Source organism: Lontra canadensis, unplaced genomic scaffold (genome assembly GCF_010015895.1).
Source record: "Lontra canadensis isolate GAN:19392208 unplaced genomic scaffold, GSC_riverotter_1.0 scaffold1, whole genome shotgun sequence".
Lineage (NCBI taxonomy): Eukaryota > Metazoa > Chordata > Mammalia > Carnivora > Mustelidae > Lontra > Lontra canadensis.
The window spans coordinates 62,715,624-62,739,982 of NW_022630995.1; the positions used below are offsets into that span (position 1 = coordinate 62,715,624).

Here is a 24,359-nt window from a genome sequence, read left to right on the forward strand (position 1 = left end):
GGAGGACATTCTGTAGGAAGCCAGGTCTCCACCTACAGGTACAGGCCCCCTGAGCCCGAGCTGGGGGGAGGTCAGGAGCCCTCTCTCCTCTAAGACCCAACTCTCCCTTCAAGAGGGTCCCAAGACCTTGACCCCAGGCCAACTATTGGAAAGCTTGACTGCGGCCACAGGCCTAAGCTGAATCCACTAAAGTACTGTTACCAGTGAGAAAATGAAATTAAAAAAAAAAAAACAAACTTTCATCTGTCTGATTGGTTTTGACTGTTTCTCAATTGGTTTTGAACTTAAAGGAGCTTCATAAAGAAGAGGTGTGACTCGGGGCTCCTGAGTGGCTCAGTCGGTTAGGCGTCAGACTCCTGATTTCGGCTCAGGTCCTAATCTTGAGGTTGTGGGATGGAGTCCCACGTGGGGCTCTATGCTGGGGGTGGAGCCTGCTTGGGATTCTCTCTCTCCCTCCCCCTCTGTCCTTCCCATCCCCTCTCTCTCTCCCTCTCTAAAAATAAATAAATAAAATTTTAAAAAAAAAGAAAAAGAAGAGGTATGACTCTGATCACCTATAAACCTTCAAACATCCTACATTCAAGCTTCTCTGCTGGGCACATGCTACTTGCAGAGGGCATGGGGTGGGGACAAGACATGGCACCTGACCTTGGACTCTGCTGACCTTCAAGAAGGGGCAGGGCTTCCCCAGTCGAGGAAAGGATCGTGACAACCCCCTAGAGCAAGATACCCTGACAAGGTCATGCAGGAACACCACATGACAGCCCTCAACAGACTTGCACCTCACTTCTATGCTTCTACAAAAGCAGCATTGTGCCTCCAAAGAGAAAACTGAAGTTGCCCTCAGCTTGGTCAGATGCTAACACTGCGTGGCAATTTCTAAGACATGCATTTGGGTGCCAGCTCGTGAACTCCAGGGTGACCAACTCATGCGTGCTTGCTCCGTTCCAGCACTGACAACCCCATGTCCCAGGAACCCCTCAGTCCCAGGCAAACTGGGCAGTCTGTCTCCCCAGGGGGTCTGTCAGGGCTCTCAGCAGGTCCCGAAGACCCACCTTTCCTCTTGGGGCCACTCCCAACACCAACACCCCCTCTGGGGGAACAGATAGCAACTCCCAAATGTATAGGATCTTTAGCCACAGATCTGTGGCAGGGCTAGGATCTCTAAGACCCAATCTGAGAACAGGTGAAAATACTGGTCTGAGTCCAGTCCCCAAGGACCATCCCAGATGGGGAGGTGGGCCTCTCACCTGTACCCCGTTGGCTAGTGAAAGGTGTGGGGGCACAGGGTCAAAGCAGAGGGCTGCTACAAGCCAGGAAGGGGTCTGGAGGGGGAGCATCGCTAATCTCTCACGGTTGCTGAGAGGAAAAGGCACCCTACAGATCTGAGGTGGGGGGCCCAAGGCTGCAGATCTGGACCCCCACGATTTGCCAGGCTGTGGGGAGGAGTATGTCAGGGAGAAGGGAGCAGCTTGAAAGGGGCTATTCTCAGCAAGGCTGTGAACTCCCTACAAGTTGTGGCCTTCCAAGAGACTCTGGGGGTTGGAGAGAGGGAGCACCCCAGGCCTGCTGCCCAGGCCCCTCCCTAACCAGCCACCCAAGTCATGGAGGGTTCCTGCTTTTGGTTCACAGTCAACCATCACTGGCCAAACCCCTCTGCCTAAGTGCTCAGTAGCGATGTTTCTGTTTAAAAATGCCATGTCCTAGAGTCCCAATACCAACCCTACCAGGTTTGCAGGTTCCTGGTTCCATGGCTCAGAGTGACCCAGAGGCCGATCTGCAGAAACCCCAGGTGGTGGGGGGGGGGGTCCACCCAGGAGGGGTCTCCCAGTCTCCCAGGGGATGAGGAAGGAACTTCGTAGCCTGACCTCACCAATCCTCCAGGAAGCACTTGCCATGAAACTGAGTCTTGAATGTTTACTAAACACTTGATGTAACACTGCACAGAGCTCTGCATAGGACGTTAGGATACACTGGTGGGAGGGATGTTTACTGAGTGAATACGGTGTACCTAACCCTGTATGGTCACCTGCAGCTAAGGGGCCCAGCAGCCAGCCAGGCATGAGTCAGCATCACCTCCTGCCCACCTGGGGACATAGGCTCAGCCAGGTGAAGGGACTTGGGAAGTGACTTGCCTCCTGTGTGACCTCAGGCAAGGCTTTGCCTAATTCTGTTACCAATACTTCATGCCCTTCACATGGCTAGGGAGGAAGGACAAGAGCCCAGGGCAGAAAACTGTTTCTATTTTCAATGCCCCTCCAAAAATTCTGGGAAGAATCTTGATTAAGATCACTAAGACCTCCTTGTCATTAAAATGGTATTTTTAAGTTAAAGCTCTCTGGATGGGACTGCATAAAAGAAACGTGTACCTTAAATATCCTAAACACATGTAAAAGGTAAACAAAACAGGAACGTATTTTTAACAAATACAGCAAAAAGTTGTTATCTTAATATGCAAAGCACAGGGAGAAGTCAGTAAGAAACACAGTACTTATGACAAACAGGTAGTGAATAACTGATGAAAGAATGAATGAACGAATAACAAACCCAGTGGAAACAACAGAAATGTTGTTACACTTCACAAAGAAGGAAATAGATAATACACAGTAACAACCCAGAATCACCACCACTCATCAATGCAAACAGAAACATTAACATCATGAGATTTTAGCCCCTGGAACTGGCAGGGTTCTGTAGCGGGGACATGCCCGTTGAACGTGGAACAAGCAATGTGGTCACACGCAGGTGGAGGGGGAATTGGGACCCCTTTTCTAGAAACCATTATGACAATATTAAATTTCTGAAACCAACCCCTACCAGTTAGCCCCGTGATTCCACCCCTAGAGTCTCTCCCATGGAAGTGCTTTAAAAGATTCGTAGGAATCTACGGGTGAAAATATTCACCGCTGCGTAACGATAAATGGGAGGCGGAGATAATGGAAAGGCAAAATCCAGCTGCTGAGGCATAATTCGCTCCCGGTTTAACTGTAGGGTTGAAGAAGGCGGGCTGGAAGCCTAAGAAGCAGGGTTAAAAACTGGAAGTCAAGTACGAGTTTGACTAAGCTTAAAAAACCGGGATGGCAAAAAGCCGATAGGAAAGCCACCCCGGTGTTGCAGATGCTTCCTCGACAGGATTTTCCTTTGCTTCTGTACTAAGCTCTCCAGGGGAAGCGGGGTGACTTCAGGCCGGAAAGGAAGAGCATGCGCGTGCACATGCAGACGCGGACGCGGGAGCGCATGCCCCAGGGCCACACGAGACAGCAGCACGCAGGTTCTTGTGTGGCGCGGGGGAGCTCGGACACGTGCACGGACAGAAGCGCCGCGGGGCTCTACCTTTTCACACAGGGCAAGCACAGTTCCAGCTTGGATTATAGCAACCTGTTCTTCGTTTCTCAAATTCTAAAACACAAAAACGGGGGAAGGGCATTTTACACTGGACCCCACATCCCCGTGCAGACAGCGCTGACCGGCTTGGATGCCCCTCGAAGAGGGGACCCTGGGGCTTGGCCCCCACTCTCTAAAGGGGCCGGCGTTCAAACGCAGCCGCATCGTGTCATCTCTGGGGCCAAGGCTTTTGGAGTTAGGGCCTGTTTGGGCCAATCTTTTAAGGGGGCAAAAACACCGCGCTCTGCTTTTGGAAATCTCGAGGGATCCCGCTCTCCCTCTGGGTGATCGTCTGTGGGCGCCCTCATTCCTCGCAGGAGCAAGGAATGAGCTCAATCCAGAAGCTAAGTCCGGAAGCCCCCACCCCCCCTTCCCCCAGTGACACCGCGACCCCCCTGTGACAGCGTGATCCGCTCCTCGCAGCGCGATCCCCCCGTGGCAGCGTGGTCCCCCCGTGGCAGCGCGGCCCGCCCACCCTCGCGGGGGCACGGCCAGACAGAAGCCTCACACTGCACGCGTCAGATCTCTCCAGTTAGGAAGAAACCGAACCGAAAGGAAAGGAAAGGCACACACAGCACACCCAGGTGGAGACAAGAGCGCGCGAGCAGAAGCCGACCGGCATAGTTACCCCATTATCGCCAAGGATATCTAGCTTCTTCATAAGTTCAGAAACATTCACATCCTGGAAAAGATTTCCAACGTTCATTTTGCGGGAGCCGCCCAGCCCGTGCACCCCGGTCTCTAGCGCAGCGGCCTCGGCCTCGTCCGGGTCCCTCTCTGGGCGCGCGCCGCGGGGCCCAGCGCTCCCGGCGGCTCCTTCGGGGTCCAGGGAGAGAAGGCAGGGCCTGCCACTCGTCCGCGGAGCTTTCCAGAAAGGCTGGAGGAGTGGCGAGGGTCAGCAGGACCCCAGCCTGCAACCTGGCCTCCCGCCCGCTCACTCACTGCGGCAGCCCGCGGGGCTCAGCGCCGCTCTGACGCCACACGCACGACACGTCACGTCACGTCACGTCACATCGCGTCACGTCCCATCCCGGGGCGGCTGCTGCCATGCAGACCTCACTCCCGGGAGGGTGCGGCTCGGAGAGCTCGCAACCCGGAGCTGGGGGGCGGCCAAGCCGGGGTACGCCCTCAAAGCTGTGTCCCACGGCTCTGCTCTTTTGACATGGGTGCAAATGCAGTGACATTTGGTGACCCTCTGAGAAACAAACTCCGACTTTCAACATATGGTGGGGGGGACCGGGCCCTCTGGTTCAACTCGATTCATAGCCAGCACAAAGGCACAGTCCCCGCGTACGGCCGGGCCTGGCCTTCCAGCGGGCCCCTGGCCATCTCGGTTTAGTGGAGGCACCCCCCCCAAGCACGCTACCTTAACTCCTTCCTGGTGACAGAACAGCTGGAGGGCGCTGCTGTTGTTCTCGGGGAAGGTGCTGATTTGGAGGTTAAATGCTGGCGACCTCCGCTCTCTTTCCTGGAGAAAAGATTCGGTTTAAAAACAGAACTTTATTGGATTGTTTACCACTTGCCATTTTCCCACGTTACGCCGCAAAAAACCAAGGCATTCCAGTTGGCAAAGGCGTTACTAAAAGGTGCCCATTCAGACGACCGTCTCTGGGTCCACGAAGGTGCGCGCAGTGGTCCCGCCTCCGCCGCGCACTGGATCGGCTGCGCAAACGAGTCTACTTCTTACCTACTCAGCTAGGAAGAAACGGTTAACAAGGTGTCATGTGTTCACTTGCCGTGAGCTGGAAACCCGGGAAGCCACAGATCATCATTCAGTACTTAGTAAGAACGAGTGTGGGAAATTTCAACAGACAACATAGCCTGTGCCTTGGGGCACGTCGCTCTCCCATTGAATCCTCACAACCCCAGGAGGCAGGCATTAAGGCTTTCATTTCACAGACCGGGAGGCTGGGGCAGGGTAGGGGGCAAGTCGGGTCCTGCGCTACTGAGTGGAGAGACCAGGACACAAACCTCCGATTCACTTTTTTTTTTTTTTTTCCAATATAATCTCCTGACTTCGTTCACAATTTTTTTGAAACACACCAGTGAGCCTTCTATCCCTGCCTTAGATTGATAATCAAATCTCTGTAACTAAAGAAGGAAAAGCAAGCATTTTCCCAGGAGAGGTGCTTATTAATCAGACGTAAATTGACATGTTTTTAAAAAGGACAGGAGAAGCCCGATTAATTACAGGGATATATTATGTAGCTCTGCCTTTAAAACTTGAGCAATGGACAGGCTGGCTTTATGGGAAGGCAAGCAGAGAAGACCTTTCTAAATTATCCCTTCAAATCAAACTGCTTTTATTTTCTCAAAATCACAGTAAGATAAGTAAACATGCTTGGACCATTCCTGTAGCCTCTAGTGACAGTGTCCATGGGTCCCTTTAATCATTCAACTAAGAAATGTAACCAAATGAGCACTAGCTTGGAGAGTGAGACCTCTGCAGATGCTCTTGGATAAGGTGAATGGAGAGGGGAAGGGAAGGGGTCCATTCATTCAACTGACTTCCCCAAAGCCCAGCCAACCTGGCTAACCTGGTTTGAAGCAATTCAGGGGGGAAAGTTTATTTCTCTTATTAGCCAAGAAGACCAAAATTCACAGTGGTTCCATTGTGTGGATGTTTTCTTATCTACAATACTTAAATGGAGTCCCCATATAAAAGGGGACAGAAAGCTCCTATTTTATACGAACGAAAGTCAGAAAATTGGTTTCTAATGGCTCTGAAGGATGGTGGAGACACTTAAAGAAAATTCTAGTACACTGAGAAATGCTCATGGAAATCCTCTGAAAAGGACATGGTCAAAGCCCTGGGAAAGGTTTCCTCGCTGGCCAAACTGTGAACAGTGACCTCGCATGGCTTCCTGCTCCTGCTGTGTGAGTGGAAGACCCCGCTCCCTTTTAAGCAAAAGTTGGGTTGCACAGCAACGCTTGGTTTGGAGGCATTGGGGCCACACAGTCCATGCCAACACGACAAAGGACAAGATGGTAAATTCTGGTGCAAACAACTTTAACAGAAGCCAGGAGGAGGAAACAAAACAGGAGGGACACCAGTGTCGCAAGGGTGCTGGCTTTTCCCGGCGGGGAACCGTGCATGCAAAGGCTTCAGTGGAGGGAGAGCAGAGCCACTCAGGTGCTCAGACAAACAGGTGCTCAGACAAATGAATCACAAACTTAGGTGATGTTTAAAATGTGGATGGCTTTTAAATGGCAACAAACAGAAAAAGGAGTATGAAGTAACGGGATTGCAATACAGTGCTAGGCACCCAAGGCCAGGTTTCCGTGGGAAGTAGTATAACCCATCACTACTCTCACACTGGACCCAGCTGTGTATTGGGGACGTTTCCGAAGTTTTGGAATGTGACCGCTCCCCGTGAACAGCATTCAGACTCCCTCTGTGCTAACAGTAGCTCTGAGTTGCAGGTTGAGTTACAGACAGTTAAGATTTCGGTCCAGAGCAACCCTGTGTGACACCCAGGGCTGCATTTGCTGGACGGGGACTGGGAAAACCCCACGGTTTTTCTCAAACTCCTCTGCAAATGCCTCCCTTCCCCTTGCTTACTTACTTACCTGTGTTTACCTCGGCACATAGAAAATGGGCCAAACTAGCAGTAAACACACTACAGAGTCAGTCGTGGGCCAGGTCGGACCCTGCTCTTTCAAAAGGAGAGGTTCCCTGCATGCAAGGTCATCTTAAAAAGGTGTGTTATTAATTGCAACAGGTGCTTCTATCCGGGTTTGCAGAACGCATACCAGGTGACTATGCATGCAGGCAAGAAGTAGTTATGGGAATGAAACACAAATAAAAAAGGCAAAATATTGCAAAAACAAATTATTTTATTAAGTGCAAAACAAGCCGTAGGCAATAAATAGATTAGCTCTGGTACATGTCCAAAGACTTCGGTGAGCATTCTCTCCAGAACATATTAAGGCAGTGAAATTATTCTGAACATACAGATTTAAAAAAAAAAAAAAAGAAAGAAAGAAAGAAAAAGGAAAAGAAAAGGAAACAACTCTACCACGTCCCTTTACACATGCTGGAGGACATCTGGGAGCTTTTACATGAATTTCAGTTTGGGCTCAAAGAGAAGGTCTGTTCCATTTGAGAGCGCACAACAGATAGAGTCTCTTACTTCGAGCTCCAGCACTCGGAACTCTAGTAGCTCATTCTGGTCCTTCGCGTCTTGCATGTCGTTCTTCAGCTGACTCTCTTCCATTTCCAGCCTGTAAATCTAGAGCAGACGCACCTGCGGGTTAGCGGGTGGGAGGACCCGCCGTCTCCACGGGAGCCGTGGTGATGGGGGGGGTGGGGTGCCTCCTCCGTCCCTGCGGTTCTGGGCTTGGCCTGGAGGAGGGGTCCCTTATAGGCTTGCTGAATAAATGAATGATGGGGAAACTGAGGCATGGAGCCACTAAGTCCCTTTCTCAGGTCAAATGTGAGGGAGGCAGGAGGGCATCATGGGTGCTTCTGATCCCAAAGTCTGTGTGTATTCTTTTCACTGTGTCCCCCACCCACCCACCCCTGATGCAGTCAAGGCAATCTCCCCCACCCCCACTCCCACCCAGACAGAGTGGGACAAACCACAGCAGGAAGGCATACACTGTCACCTGGCCAGAGGACTCAGGAAGCAGCTCTCCTGAAGGCACAAGTCTTTTGGGGAAGATGGGTTGCCTGGTCTGACACCCATCAGGATGGAAAGCATCCTAATGGCTCCGTGCCTCATTTTCTGTCCGAGGAGCATGAGGCTGCCCATCCACATTGGCCACAACCAGGATTGACTGACAGAAGGCACGCCTCCCTCTCCAGGGCTTCTGTGAGCCCCAGCCACCTTTGCCTCTCCCTCCTCCTGCCTAGAGAACTGGAAGGGGTTCTCCACGGATGGGGTGCTGCACCCCAGGGGACATTTGGAAACAGTGTTTTCTCTGTGGCTCCTTGAATTTAGTGAGCAGGACCAAGGACATAGACTCTCTCCCAATACACAGGCTTGACCAGCAGAGTGACAGTTCCTGTCCCATTCCTCCAAATGTGACAGAGAAACAGAAGACAGTGAGCAGTCACTCAGCTGGTAAGTGACACAGTGGGGGCTGGACTAAGCCCCCTCCCAAGAGGGCAAGGCTGGGTTCCCCTCAGGCAGGCATTCTAGAATGTTCAAAGGCTAAGCCAAACCAAAGTCTGTCTGGTTCCGCTGGTATGGAAAGTCTAGACAGAAAGTACAACTGGTGGTTTCAGGGGGCTGAGGGCTGGGATACAGGAAGGGACTACAAATGGCACAAGGGACCTTTATGGAAGACTAAAGTTGTTCTAAAACTACATTGTGGTGATGGCTGCACAACTCAGTAAATTTACTAAAACAAAACACTCCAAATTGTGCACAAATAAGAAAAAAATAAAACTAAGGTCTTGTCTCAAAGCATTAAATCTACCTCCCAGGCTGTCTCGAGAGAGATCTAGAAATTTCCATAACCACAGAAGGAAGACAACAAGCTTAGTTTTGCCTAAACTTAGTTTTGCCACCATGGCCTCCAGTCCACTAACTGGACTACGATGGCCTGAGGCCTGTTCGATTGACACCTTTGGCCTCCCGTGGTGGGAGGGGAAGGGCTCTGGAACCCCAAAGTATTAGCAGAGGTAGGATAGAAGGAGGACGGTTGACCCTCATTGTGGCTGCAGGGTGGTCTAAACCAGCTCTGCGGGCCTCATTCCAGAGGACAGCGCTAGGACCGAGGGCTGGGAAGCCCCAGGAATTGGGCTCTGACTCAAGGTAAGGCACAGGTCCCTCCTCCTCGAGCCCGTCAAGAGGACGCCCTGCTGCGAGGGTGTCTCCGTGGGCCCCTGAGGGCCCTGACTGTCTGGCTCGGTGACCATCTGAGGGGGTGGTGTGCGGATTCGTGCCCACATACCTTTTCCAGCAAGTCTTGGTTTGTCCTGATGAGCAGCTGCTTCTCTTCCACCCACTTGGAATCCTAAGAAAAAGCACTAAGTATGTTCACACTCCTTGAAGCAGACAGACAGTTAAAGAGCAAAAGTGGTGTTGGTGACCAAAAGGCAATAGAAAACTCTCCATGGAAAGGTCAGAGACAGGGACGGCTGCTGGAAAGATTCCATGGTCCCTCTAAACCATTACACCTGAAAGAGAGAGCTGGCAGCTTTGTGGGACGTCCCTTCCCCATATCTCATGCTCCCTGAAAGTCTGTGGAGTTTGCACTGTGAGTGTCCTTGACTGGAAAGCAGCTGCAGAGGTACCCAACTGGCCTTGCAGACCTGCTCACGCTTGCTCACCAAGCTCATGGGCTGACATCCAGGTTCCACCCCGAGGGTCAGCCCCACACCCACAGACCTGGCTTTGTCACAGGGACATTGTTTCTGTGCGTTCCAGTCCCACTGCCTATGATGCCTTAACCACATTTCTTTGCCTGGCTAGGTCCCACCCATGGAGGTCCCATGAGCACAGGGCACCAGGCCTCTGTTTCCACCATGGCACCCCCACCCCCAGCGCCTAGCACAGGGCCTGGCCTATAGCTGGTGCTCAATAAATAGGGGAGGATGGATACATGGATAAAGGAATAGATAGAAGAACTTCCTTCTTCCCTTCTCTCAGCTCTGGTGGCCTCCTGGGCTTCCTTTACCAATTTCTAATTTATCACACAGTATTGTCTCTGGGTTGACATGTATAGGCCCCACGAGGCTGTCAGTCTCCATGAGCATAGAGCTGTGTTCCACTCATCTTTTGGTCTAGAGAAGACTGCCTGCAGCCATCCCCCCATCTGCATGCCCATGACCCTTGGCAACAACTCTGCAGCTTCTCCCAACAGGACGTGATGGATACTTCTCCAACCCTGAAGCTGGGTGCGCTGTGGTGTGGGTTGGCTCCTGGGATATTTGCAAATGGGACTCGAGCAGAGGCTTGGAGCATACTTGTGCACTGAGGTCTGCCCTTTCTCCCTGTCCCCAGACCACTCAGCAAAGGAGAATGAGAGACTAGGAGGAGAGATCTGGCCAAAGGCAGGTGCCTGTGCCCAGACAGGAGAGAGGCCATTTCAGGCCATGTCACCCCAGCTGATGCCTCAACAAACACAGCCTCCAAAATGACCCCAGGGGAGAGCAGCGGAAGAGCCACATGGCTGGGCCTAGCACAAAAGGCTCACCCAGAGGGCTGTGGGCAAATAAAAGTTTTGTTGTTTTAAACAACTAAGTTTTGAGGTGGTTTGTTACACGGCGATAGCCAACTGACACCTTATCCCTGTACACCAAGCACAAACTTGGTAGAGGGCGAGGGCTCTGGTGGCTGCTCCCTCAACAAACGGCCATTTATTCTGTCCCAAACTGGTCCTTCCACTTAGAAGAACCAGCCCACAAACATAGGGTCAAGCACCTTGGGTGGGGATGGAACTTAGTCGAAATCGATGGTCAAGTGACACGTGAGCTCAGCCAGCAGGAGGGGCCGAGGTCAGTGTCAGGGAGAAAAGGAGCTTGAGAGCAGCCTTCTGTCCCACCTGGACTCTTCCTGCTGCTTCCCTCTCCCCACTTCTGCTTCCCCAGCATGTGAAGCACTATCACTACTCAGTTTGAAGATGAGGAAAAGAGACAGAATGGCTTGCATGGGTCACGTAACACTCAGGCAAGCCATCCCCTGGGTGTGTGCACTTCACCCCTCCCTCACCTCCGTGGAACATTCTGGACCATGGTTACGGAAGCAGGACCCCGGGGTTGGCCACTCGCCAAGCCCCATCCAGGCCTGGAACAGTGCTGCCATGAGCATCAGTGTGTGTGTCCCGAGTTCTGCTTCCTGAGTCTGCCTTAATCTGCACCCTGGTCACCACCTGGGCCCTCGTCCTAACTGGACACGAGGCAGCATTCATTCTCAGCCCCCTGTTCTGAAACCTGTATACCACCTTCTCCTGCCCTCTGCAGAGGGGGGCACGCAGTGGGTAGGGTGGGTCCAAGGTGGCAGCGCCGCGGGGTCCCCGAGTAAACCCATGGGGCGGGCGGCCCCCTGCCTCCAGAAGGGACAGAGGGTGTACTGAGCAGTAAGTAAACCTCACTGCGCTGAGCCGCTGAGAATTCCCAGCTATCTCTCACCACCAAGCCAATGGCTGACCTGCACCAACCCCAGTGAGGGCTGCCTTTGGGTGTTGCCCTCTGAGAGGCTGGCACTCCACCCAGAGCCCCCTCCACAGTCTCCTCCAACCCAGGGTCCAGGTCTGTGGGCTTTGCCTCCCTACTGTGTCCTGCTGTCAGCCTGGCCTTGTCATGCTCAGAGAACGTGTGCATGGAGGAGACTCGACGCTGAGAAACTCAAGGGACGGGATATTCCGTGAACAGAGTCACAAGCAGCGTGGAACCCCGAGGCGCGGGCTGAGGGCCTGGGTCATTTTCACGACTAAACCCTGATGAATGACGGCAGTTTTCCTTCAGAGTCAAGTCAAAGAGGATTCTGGCCACACTCTGCCTTCTGAATTGTCTCCTACTTTTGCACACTTGGCCAATGATGACAAAGCCAAGTTAGAACCTCATAACAGGTTTTGGTTTGTTTTTTTGTTTTGTTTTGTTTTGGTTTTTTTTTTTAAGATTTTATTTATTTATTTGACAGACGGAGATCACAAATAGGCAGAGAGGCAGGCAGAAAGAGAGGAGGAAGCAGGCTCCCTGCTGAGCGGAGAGCCTGATGCGGGGCTCGATTCCAGGACTTTGAGATCATGACCCGAGCCAAAGGCAGAGACTTTAACCCACTGAGCCACCCAGGCACCCCAGGTTTTTGTTTTTTAAAACTCTGCAATTAGGCACCTCAGCTAGGCTATTCTTGCTTGGGTTTGGCCTGGGTGGGTTTTTTTTCTCTAATGTCTCTGGAGCAAACAACTCAGACCCATGGTGTGGGGGGGAGAGCTTGTCACCAAGGCCACAACGACAGACATGAGGGGACAGACATGCGAAGAACCCCACGATTATTCCTGCTCACCTGTCCCTTCTCAACCAGTAACTTCTCCAAGTCTTCAATTTTGGCCTGACACCTCAGCAAGTCAGCTTGGAGCTGTTCCCGAGTCTGGAATGAGAAGGATCCAAAAGTGAGCAGGTCACCATGGATGGGTGACAGAGGAGCAGCAAGGACGGTGCTGTAATCCAGGCCTTGGAAGCACATCCAGGCACGGGTTCAAAGCTGGCCCACCCAGCTGCACATAACAATTTGTAAAAGAATGGGAAGGTCTTGAGACCTTTGAAGATGGCAAGATAGCCCCTGGGGGTCTGCCAAGGTTTGGTGAGGTGCCCCCCAGCCCTTCTTCTTATCCCCTCCGAGCATCACAGGCAAGGTTTAGAGACCCTGGCGGTCCGCCCAGCCCCTTGTGGCCTGCGGGCCTGCGACACTTACCCGGGCCTCTCTCTCTGCATCCAGAGTCCCCCCGACCTGCTCCTGAAGTAGGGCGTAGGCCCGCTGCAGGGCCTGGTACTCCCTGGTCAGCTGGCAGAACCTTAGATCAGCCTCCTCCCTGGTCGTCGTCTTAGCGTCATGGAGAAGAAAGAAGGAAGCAAGTGATTTACTGTGGGTCCCACTGCCAGGGTCCCCTGGGAACAGAAGCACACATCCAGCCCTCACAGCCACTGCTGGCAATGACTTAAGGAACCAGTCACTGCCAGGATGTCACTGGGGGCCTGGAGTGACAGGCTGTGGGAGGAGACACAATCCCGATCGTCAGCACCCTTCCTGGGAACTCACGGAAGCCTGGGGATCCTTGAGTCACACACAAGGGAGAAAGGGCAAGAATGCCCCAGAGCCAAGCACCTCCCAGCAGTGCTTCTCACTCTGGCAATTTCTCGGAAGGAGACATCCCCCCTAGGAAGGCACAATACTGACCGGGCATAGGCGCATCACTGGTAGTCCAGAAAATTGGGAAGCACCCATTATGGGGTCCCATCACATTAAATCCCTGTGTGCATGGGTGTGAGACGTCCCACGTGCTCACGGGAGATGGGGATGTAGAACACGGTGTTTGATGCCCAAAGCTGCCTGTTACGTCCTGGTGGTCACATGTGTCTGGTACGACCACATTTTAGTCGGGTTTCCTAAGAGAATTCAGCGGGGGGGTGTGTGGGTGGGCAAGGACCACGCCTCCCTTCCCACCTTTGTGAGCCCAGCTCACTTGGTGCCGCAGTCATGAACCCAGGTGTGAGTGGAGATAGGGAAACGTCAGGGTGGTGACTCGCAGGGAGAGGGCTTCCAGTGGTTTCTACTGCCCTCTGCCCTCACCTTCTCTCCTGTGTGGCCTCATCTTCTTAATGAAAAAGCAGTTCATGCTGTTTCCACTAGGTGGTGTGCCTGTGTGTGTGCGTGCATGTGTGTGTGTTCATGTGTGCCTGCACGTGTCTGTGTGTGTGTGCATGTGCTCTGAGGACCAGAGACAGTCCACCACGCGACAGGTTTAATTGCAAAGACAACAGCAAGGCCCCACAGATTTCCTCTGTGAGATCAGCACTGGGGAAAGGAAGGGACCATCACACGCTGCCAGCACCCCCCGTGTCATCAACAGAGCTCCATGCAATGGGGGGTCCCCTGCCTTCGGGGCTATGGGCTCTGATGACACAGGCCCTCCAGACTTAGATCTTTGCGGGGAGCAGCAGGGGCGGCTGTCAGGGGCCAGAGGCAGCCCCCCAGCACCTCAGAGGTGGGGTTGCTTACATCGTCCAAGTCTTCCTCTGGTGTGGCCGGGGCCCTGTCTGTCCTGTCTGTGTTGCAGGATGTTTCTGACAATGTTTCTGAGTCCACGGACTCCTCATCAAATCCAAAAAACGTCTCCACAACATGCTTCTGTAAATGTAAGACAAGGGGCAAGGACATCAGTGATGGACCCAGAACAGCTGAGTGCCCCTCCCCCGCACCCCAGCCCATCGACCCCAGGCACAGCAGTGACCACACACACGTCTGGACCCCAAAGGCATCCCAAGAGCCAGCCAGTGGGGTTCCTGATGGACTGGATGGGAGAGGAGGTGACGGAAGGTGGTGGAAGGGGGAGGGGACCGCAGCAGAGCACGCTGGCCTGACCCTGGCTCCTTCTGCAGTCACTTAGCACCTCTGAGCACCAGCATCCTTCTCCATCAGACAGACGCAGAACCCCCCACGTCACCCAAGAGCAAGGTCATGCATGCTCAGTACCCGGTGTGCTGACCCTCGGTGGGCAGCATGTGTGTCCTACTAAGAAGGGACCCTCATGCACCAATCAGTCAGTCAGGGCCAGTCTGAACACTCCATGCCCTGGCTTCCTGGTTTGCCTACCCAGCACTTCTCCCGCCCCAGGTACCATGATATATGGGGTTCCATTCAGCCTTCACGCATACATTCCTGCATTCATTCAACAAACGCCCGACTGAGCACCTTCTAGGGGTCAGGCATTGGATGGGGCCCAGGGCAACACAACATGATTAAGACCACATATGCTCTCCACCACAAGGGGCTTCAGTCCCTTGGGGGCGGCAGACACTAACGGACAATCACCAGACCAACTCCCCGTGTTTTAGGAGCATTGGCTTTCTTCCCTTCCAAAATAGCCCCTGAGAAAGATTTTTATTTGTGTTTACAATCGACGAATGCTTTTCGTGACCATGAGGACAGAACTGTAACTAAATCCAGAGTCAAGCCCCAGGCTCCCCCTGGTTCATCCAGAACCTGGCTCCTCCCAACCCCCTCCCCACTCCTCAACCCACAGAAAGATCAGGGCTCACCCTGCACCTTGAGGGCACCTCCCCACTCTGCTTGTTGAAGCTGGTATATGTCTGCGCTCTTAGGCGCCCACATGTAAGAGAAATGTGTCTGCGACCATGATTAAAAATGTAATTAAGAAATAATCCAGACATCAGGAAGGGAGAGGGAGACAGAGGGACTGCTCTGTCCTCTTGCACAGCTAGAGTTTCTGGAGAGGTTTTGCTGGAGACACCCATGAGGACAGCGGTTTGCTCATGAGGGGTGGAGGTCTGGGGTTATGTATTCCCCACGGGGGCCCAGAGCCGGGCATATTCAGTAAACACTGGTTCTCAAATGCGTAATTATGAACGAGGCTTTGTTCATGAACTCGAAGCTGAACCAAGGCAGCTCACAAAGAGTTTTCGGCTTGCACATGACAGCCCTTCCCCTTGTTCACACAGTCAGCACCAGCTGGGCAAACATCTGGTCCCGCACCCCGGGTAAGTTTACCAGGTAGAACCATGGCGACCTATTAGGTTCCATTAGTATCAAATGATTTCTTGTCTCCAAGTAGAGGCTGGGGACAGTCACATATACCCCAATCTCCTCCTCAGAGGAGAAACCTCCCTTGGATTCAGGTATGGAAAACTCTCCAGATGTTTTCCAGAGAGCAGTGAGCAGCCATGGTGTCCTGATGGTGACGACAGCAGCTTCGGGAGTGACAGGTCCGCGACGCTCAGAGCTCTTCTGCACACACGGAGCTCACCTCCCAGAGCTCCAGACTCCTCACTTTTCTGGGCAGCCATTCACCCAACCTCATTTCTTGTAAACACTGCTAATTGCGAGGTGTCTGGGGACAGGACTGCATTTGCTGCGCTATCGGCCGGCGGCCAGCCATGACGCACACGGATGGGGCTCCAGGAACCCTCTTGCCACGCTGTCTCCAAACCGTCAGGATAAGACACCCCCTGTGAGCTTCCTGGACCATCCAGGTGGCTAATGACTCGGTGTTTAGGACAGTCCGCTTCTAGAAACTTCAGGGATGTTTCACTGGGTCTTCCCTCCCCGAGCCGTAACACAGGCACTCACGACAGATGCTGCAGACGTGCATTAAAGGAGAGCTGCCTTTGCCGACAGCCCATCCCCAGACACAAGTGGAGCTCCCTGAAGTCCAGTGTGGCCCCAGAGACCAAGGCTCCAGGGAAGTGTGCTGCAGGGCAGAAGGCGGGACACAGCTCTGACGGGGCATCTAGCACAAAAGGACACTCCCGTTCTGCCCCTCGCCCAACGGGACCTGAATCCACAGACCCCCGGGCTCACACAACTCCTCCAGTGGCAGTGAGCAGCTTAAGAAACCCCCCAACCTTGTACAACATGTGGGCTGGGTTAATTTGTTTCCTCGAAGGGTTAGTGTTTTCTAAGGGATAGTATCATCAGGGAAGCCAAGATACACCACAGAGGTGTACGCCTTTGTGAATAAAAGCAAGAGAGAAAAAGACATTTTCATGCTTAAAGTGAAAATCTGGGGCTGTCTTCTTCGACCCTATTGCAACCTCTGCCTGACGCCACATTTTCAAAATCCACGTGAAATAGGAAGGACAGAATCACCTAGAAAACACTCGAACTCTCGGCTCTTTCGGAAAGAGTCAAGCCGTGGGGCACCTGTCAGGTTTCCTGAGTTGTCCACTTTTCTCAGATTCCCTGGGCATTTATTTCCCAGGAAAAGCCTCGGCTCCTGGCCACACACATCTGGGGGCTTGCGCCTCCAGATTTCCGTCTTCTTTACCCCCCAGAGTCCTGCCTTGCCCACTCCTTTTTATAAACCAGCCCAAATTTTTGAAAGGCAGCTGGGGCAAAATTGAAAAACAAACGTGTCTGCTCCATTTACCCTGTGAACGTACAGAGGTGCTCCTTCTCAGCAGATGGAAAGGCACCGAGGGGAAGACAGGTGCTTCCAAAATAAACCACCCTGCATGGACCACAGCTCCCAAGCCCCCTCACTTCCACCTCCCCATGTCCCTTCCAACAGCTGCTAGCTTGGGTAGGGGCTCCCTGACATGTCCTTTCCCAGAACCTCCAACAGTCGCCTAGAGCTAGCTGCTTACCTTCGTGCTTGTAGGTCATCTCCTGGCAGCCGGAGAAGTACAAGCACACCAGGGTACAGAGACAGAGAAAGAAGGAGAAGTACAGCACAAAGAGGATGTACTCCATCACCGGGCGTGGAAGCAGAGCCCGCTAGTGCGTGTGCGCCCGGTGGGCTCAGAGCAGCCTCTCTGGCACCTGCTACCGGGCGTCTCTCCAGTGCTAGGGGGAAGCACCGCTTCTCCCCCAGAACATTCTCCCCGCCCCTGGAGCTCTGGGATCAGCCTCCGAGGGCCATGCTGCCAGCTCAAGATCTGGGGCCTGAGAGCAGCCGGTTTCCAGGGCCCGGGCTGGCACTGTCATCATCACCCAGGACAGCTTCCCCACTGGGACATTCCCTGGTGGCTGCCCTCCTGGTGCTGCCCTTCCACAGGCCTCAGCCCCCTGGGTGATCATTAGGTCCCTGGGAAGAGCACTAGCAACGGTGACTCAGACAGAGTTTTCTTCCGGACCAGAGTCAAAACCCAGGGGGCACATCCTGCCACCGCGTGCACTTGGGCAAGGTCTCTGCTCGTCCCCCGAGCACCCCACATGCACCCCGGACTAGCTGAACTCAGGGGCTTCTCAGCACGCTGTCCTTCAGCTATCTGTACAGATTGCCCAACCCGGGACCTGCACCTGGGGCGCCCGCGGGAGCCTACAGTTCTTGGAGAAACTTCTCTCGGCAAAAGAGCCAAAGTAAAATCCCATGCGTTGGAGAAAAGGGATAGATAATCCTATTAAAAAGGAAAACTGCTGTACTTGGAAAGATAGTCAAGCCAGATGAAAAGGCAAAGGACAATCACAAAAAGAAAGGTGTAGACAATCAGGTTCATATGTATATTTCAATTGTAATGATGCTGGACACTGCTCCTTCCAAAATATCCATGATATGAGCTATGTAACCACATCTTAGCGTCCGCTAAGCCTTTCATTCATGTTTCCAAATGAGCTGCCCCCAACACATCCCACCCAGGCAGAATCGGGACTGGTTCAGGGATGAGCCCGTAACCAGACTGAGCCAAGGAGCACAGCCCTGGGACTCTTGCTGGAGCCACCGAAGAGAGATGTCCTCCCACCTCTGAAGTTGCTAGGCAGGTATAACGGCTTACAGCTTACAGCTGCTGAAGCTGATTCAGGCACCACATGGGGAATCCCACCTGAGAAAGAGGCCAGCCCAGGGGAAAGCAGAGTAGAAAGGGGGAGAGAGACAGGCTCCAGGCAATATTGGGTAAGCATCTGGATCCAGCTGTGCCTGAAACCAGCTACCTCTAGGCTTCTTAGCTACATAAACTCCTTTCCTTTCTTAAATGACTTTGAGGTTTTTGACACACACAATAGAAAGAACCTTGGCTAATGGGGGAAGGGGAGAGAAGCCTAGAAACCATGCTATCTGCAAGCTGTTGAGTTTGCTGAGTCTGGCTGGGGACAGAGCTGTGGGAAACGGCAGCCCAGGAACAAAGCCGAGTGTTAACAACCCTACAGGGAAAACAGGATTCCTCTGCTACTTAGAAATGGAAAGTGTGGCCCATGACGACAAGTGCCCAGGAGCCCCAGCCACGGAAGGTGGTGCGTCCCGGCTTCTGTTCCAACGCAGCTCCCACTACGGAGCAGCAAGCTTTACCTGGAGGGACACAATGTCAAGTCTGGATAGGCCCCAAGTGTCTGATGAGAATGTATGCAGGGGGACGGTGAGTGACCCTCCAGCTGAGATCCACCAGAAGGTCTCAGCTCAGGCGTCAGCTGCTTCCTGGTGACACCAGCCCCAGGGGCCATTCAGGGACAAAGAGCCCACCGTACTGACACTTGGGCTCAGAGAAGGGTGGTTCTGCCTGTGGCGCTCTGATGTTTCTCAGCTATCTTCCAGTCTCCTGTGAAGGATGGCTACCATCCAAAGGGCATGGAGAGCTCACCTCACTGTGACCTGAGACGGTCTCTCTTTTAAGGTGACACAAGTGAGAACCAGGGACATGAAGAGCAGGGCCTGGTTACCTGAAGTCAATGCACCCGCCAAAGGAAAGCTACTGATGTAAGGGGAAGGGAGAAGGAAAAATAATTTATGGATCCCTGACCCAGGTGCTCTGATTGGTCTCCTGGGTGGGATGATCACAGCTCCCCAAGGTCAATGCCACACGGCCAGGAGCCAGACCGGTCTTCCATGTGGTTGCCAGGCTACAGCGTCTCCACCTCTCCCCAGATCCCATCCCTGCTCTAACCAGGGCGCGTAAGTCAACCATGCTGACCTTAGCCGTGCTTGCGTGCTTGGCTCTCTACCAAGACATGACTCCATGATGCTGGGCAGCAAGATTTCAGACAGCAACCTCACCGTCCCCTCCCAGGCAGGATTTCTGTCAGGTTCATCTATGCTCCCAGCCCTTCTGCAGAGAGCCTGGCCTCCCCACATGGGGCCTGGGGAACCCCTCGATCAGAGTTCTCCTGCTACTTCCTGTAGGTGGCTGAACTAGCAGTGTCCTGGGGCAGAGACGCCCGCACCCGTCCTGTCCTCAGGAGCATGGTGAGACGGGGTCAGCGACCCTCTGAGTGTGAAGGTCCCCCTGGGGACATCACATCAGGGCATCACAGCTCTACCATCATCACTGGAGTGTGGGTGTGGAGGTAAATGCGGAGTCCAGGTTCTTTCAGAAAATTCTGGCACAAAAATTTGGGCCAAGCAAAGGCTCGGGCCAAGTGTGGTAAAGCCTGCTTTACAAACAGACAGAGTTGATGGAGGTGTTTGAGGGGAAATAGTAACTCCTGAATCCCAGCAGCCTGTGGGAGGGAAGACAGAGAAGCTGTCCAGGCCTGAGAGAGAGAGCGCTGGGGAGCTCAGGTCCTGATCTGGTCCCGGACGATGCCAGGCGAAAGTAGGAACGTGTTGGGGAAACTGCTCTCCCCTGAATCTGGAGAAAAAGAAAAATGGCTTGTGGATCATAGAAATAATAAGTAGAAATGACTGTGAACTAGCTCAGGAAAATTCCCATGGAGGCTCCCAAACTCCGCCTTCTAGGGGCAGTGATCTATTTCAGTAAGTGACCTAACATCCCCATCCTTAGAGATGACCCAGGGCTGTGCAAATGCACTTGGCCAGTCAAAGCAATGTGCTTATTCAATTAACAGCTATCCGGGGACACCTACTCTGGGCCGAGACAGTGAGGGGGGGCACAGCAGGTGGGACCACAGCTCTGGCCCCCCTCAACTGTGTCCATGCAAGCCTAGCAAACCCCAAGTCCATTCTAGGCCTTTGTAGAGTTCTCTTCCCACAAACACATTCAGAAATTGGGAAAAGGAGAAACGGAATCCTTACTTACTCCACGAATTCTGATATAGGCTTGAAAAACCGAGTCGGGACTCAATAGTGGGGCTCCCAAAAACCCTACTTAGGAGCTTCATGAGAGGTAAAATGCCACAGAACATCCCGTTCCTCCTCAAGATGGAGGCCTTTAGACTGGTTTTTGCAACTTGCCCACAGTGACCATGGCATTCACACATGTTACCAGCAGCTGGGCAAAATGCTGCGTCTCTTCCAGAGAGCACAGCGGGGGGGTGGTCCCACGTGCTCCCCCAAAGCCTTCACACCCTGTGATCCGTAGCCCACCTTCTGGAAATCTACCCCTGGGGGACCATCCAGCCCCTGGACACAGCCTCCTGGACCAAGGGAGGCCACTGCGGTGGTATCTGCAGAAGCAGAACGTCCAGTCACTTCATGGAACGGGCAGCACGTAGGGATGACAGACCTGGCCCACAAAGCTGTCTACACAGGCATTAACACACTCACTCGCTGTAACAGCCCTTAGAGCCACAAGGGGCTGAAAGCTAATGACGGGCCCAACCCAGAACAGCAAACAAATTTACGGCCCATCTACTCGACGAATTATGTAGTCATAAAAATCTGTATTTATGATGACGGGGTCCTAACACGGGTGCATGCATTGTGGTACAATATTAAGGACAAAAAAGCAAAACAAAACAAAACAAAACAAAACAACAACAACAAAAATCCCAGAAAGCAAAGTGGATTCTGCAGTTACAACTATGTTATTAAGAAAAAGAGGGGACACGAGGGCTTGGGGGATGGGTGTGTTGTGGGGTTTTGCCTTAAAATGCCCTTCGTCCTCCTTGACTTGGTGGTGCAAGCTTGGCTTTTGGAGCCCAGACTTGAGCTTGAACCCGTGCCTTGCCAATTCACTTTGAGCTATTTCTATGCTATATACCCATGTGCTTCCTGTAACCATCAAATGGGAAATACAGCGCCAAGCTCAGGGGGTTGCTGTGACAATGAAATGAGCTGGAGCGTACGTCACCCCTCAGTCAAATGACCAAGTTCAAGCTCAGCCTGCAGATAGATTTTACTGGGGCCACGGAGTGTTCTATAAACAATTATGCCAACATTTAAAATCCTTCGATTTTATATAACATGAGGTGCTTTGGGGTGAATTGGGTCCCCCCTCCAAGAAAGACCTGTTGAAGCCCTACCCTTGGTACTCCATTAATATGAGGCGGGCAGGGTGCAGGGTGGGCCCCTGATCCCAGACAACTGGTGTCCTTATAAGAAGGCAACCATGGGATGCACAGGGATGACGGGTTCTGACCACAAGAGCAGAGGCTGGGGTCAGACAGCTGCAAGACCAGGAACGCTGAAGAGGGAAGCTAAAAGAGCCGAGGAAGGATTCCCCTGCAGGTTTCAGAGGCAGCACCACCCTGCCCACACCTTGACTTTGGACCTTCAGATCCCAAAACTAGAAGATGACACGGTTGTATTGTTCTCCATCGCCCGGGTTGGGGTATTTTGTACAGCTGCCCCAGAAAACTAACACGGAAGGGTCCCCACTTCTCTCAAACCCCTGGAATATGTGACACCACCTGGCTCTAGGGGCTCAGTTCGTCACAGGCCCCAGCGCCCCCTACTGCCACCCTGACAGGAAAGCTTCGCATGGAGGGTTGTGGGGTAGCACATCGGCACTGCTGTTTCCTTTACACAAGTTTTTCCAGGACCACATCTCGATCAGAAGATAAACCGGGAGGGGCGTCCAGTTCAATAGAAAGGAGAACAGATCCACGTTTTGGTGGCAGTGAAAAAATGTTCAAAGGTTTACATGCAAACCGAGGTTTTTTTGTTGTTGTTTTTTTACACCTGCCCCGATTTGCTCTTTTCATTCCAGCCTGTTCCCTGTGGTGTCTGAATGTTCCCAGGCCAGCTGTGTCCTCTCTGCCAGGATGTTTGGGCGCTGTCTCTATAAGACCACATTTTCCAAAGAGAACACAGTTCTGCGTTATTCCAGCAAAATCCCACATTTCCTGACTTTGTCAGAACAGGATATAAAACATTACAAACCAAGCCTGAGTGCCCTTTAAATCCTTCAAAAGGTCTAAGTATTTATGCTTTTAATTTGGAGAGAGCCGCCCCAGAGGCCCACATAGAGAATCCTTTGGTAAGTTTTCCATGAATAAATTACAAGTGCTGGCCCATGGCCATAACCAATGTCACTTTGAGAGACACCATAATGCCTTTCTCCCCCTCAGACACGCAGAGACAAAGCAATCCCCTATGGATTGCTCGCATTTTCCCAATCCTGTCCCAGGCAGGGCTGCAAAACAGGACACCTGTGCCACTGCGGGCTTACCTTGGGGGGCTTCAGACTTTTCCCACGATGTCTTTTGGAGCGCAAGAGTCGTTCCCTCTCCTAGAAGGAGACACACATATTGGCATTTGCAGCCAGCTCATGTCACACCAGCCAACCCACTGGCCCTCACCCTGCACCTGCCTGTCCACCTCAGGCGTGGGTCAGTCCAAGTTCTACGCCCCCGCATGATGACCACTTCCCTGAACACAAGCTATAGGACCACCCCGCTTACTTGGGTCCCTAACAAGACTGGGACTCTCTTGAGAAAAATCCCCAAGTTTGCCAATCCTGAAAGCCCCAGCCTGTGTGCTTTGGGGGCTGGAAGCTGTAAAGCACTGGGCAGTATGGACTAGTGAGGTCTGCAGCCCAGAATGAAGTAGCATGTGGTTGCAAGCTCAGACTGAGCTGGGACCAAATCCTCAGGGGGCTCCTCTAGACCAGGTGATGCACTTCATTCCTCTGACCTGAGGTTCTTCCTTTGCTCTGTGAGGCTAGAACCTACCATGCAGAGGGGAGCCTGTGGCTGCCTGGCAGCTGCCATCAGTAGGCATGGCGTTCTCATAGTATTAGAAGGTGCGGCAGCCTTCTATCCCAGGCAAAACCAGGACATCTCTCCCTCCGAACCAAGCCCCACTTTTCCCCTGGGCTGCCAGGAATCCCAGAGACAAATCTGTTGCTTGGTTCCAACCCCTATGGTCTACCTATTTGTACATCCCCGTCTCAATGGATGTGACAGTCTGTATTCCTTCTAGTCTCATTGGTTTATTATTCCTCTTTCAAATCTATCCTCATTTTATTGAAAGTATGTTTTTATCTTATGCTGTATCAAGTCTTTGTGTAATGAAGAAAGGTGACAGGCTAGATGGATGGAAGGAAGGAAGAAGAGATGGAAGAAAGGAGGGGAGGATAGGAAGGTAGGTGGATGGATGGACAGATGGATGGATGGAAGATGGCAGGAGGAGGAAAAGATGGGAGTATGGATGGTTGAGAAGGATGGAGGGATGGGAGGGAGAATGGATTAGTGGGTGTAAGGAAGGAGGGAAGGTGTTAAAAGAGAGGAAGATAAACCAGCAATGTGAAATTGACAATTACGGTCAAAGCTTTTTCTAGAATTTTGATCATTGGTTTGTCTATACTTTGAAGACCCATGAATGGAACCCCCACATTCCCTCTTGGGCAATAAGAACACACTTTACTCCTAAGATCCAACCGAAGCTTACTACAAATTGAAGAATGAATCTTCCAACCTCTACAGAATTCTACAAATTACTACAAATTCTCCCTTATGGTGCCTAAGCTCCTTTCACAGACAGCTGGGGGTAACACTCCACCTACTAAGACATACTCATCTCCCTTGAATCTTACACACACACAGAGTCCTAACAAGCCCTTCAAATTCTAGCCTGATTAAAAGGTGCAGGCTTTCAAGTTCATGGTCTGTGACAACAGAGCTAAAAAAAACAAAAACAAAAACAAAAAAAAACAAGACTTCTCAGGGACAAATTGTGCCCACTCTGTAGAGGCTGGAAGGTTCATTCTCCAAACTGATGCTGCCTCTTAATGA

The 24,359-nt window shown here is 52.5% G+C and overlaps 1 protein-coding gene across 4 annotated transcripts in view; it reads right to left on the minus strand.

Annotated features, from left to right (window-relative positions):
- Positions 1-24,359, minus strand: part of JAKMIP1 (janus kinase and microtubule interacting protein 1) — a 67,594-nt gene that overhangs the window by 18,942 nt on the left and 24,293 nt on the right. For 3 of the 4 annotated variants that reach the window (XM_032855342.1, XM_032855324.1, XM_032855333.1), the window contains 9 exons: positions 22,796-22,855; positions 14,055-14,183; positions 12,750-12,878; positions 12,342-12,425; positions 9,286-9,348; positions 7,518-7,616; positions 4,751-4,852; positions 4,013-4,066; positions 3,334-3,399 (listed from right to left, as the gene is read on the minus strand). In XM_032855342.1, coding sequence (XP_032711233.1) covers positions 3,334-3,399; positions 4,013-4,066; positions 4,751-4,852; positions 7,518-7,616; positions 9,286-9,348; positions 12,342-12,425; positions 12,750-12,878; positions 14,055-14,183; positions 22,796-22,855 — 786 coding nt within the window. Of the gene's footprint in view, positions 1-3,333; positions 3,400-4,012; positions 4,067-4,750; positions 4,853-7,201; positions 7,617-9,285; positions 9,349-12,341; positions 12,426-12,749; positions 12,879-14,054; positions 14,184-22,795; positions 22,856-24,359 lie in introns of those variants that run through there. The other variant, XM_032855352.1, reaches the window with a different exon arrangement.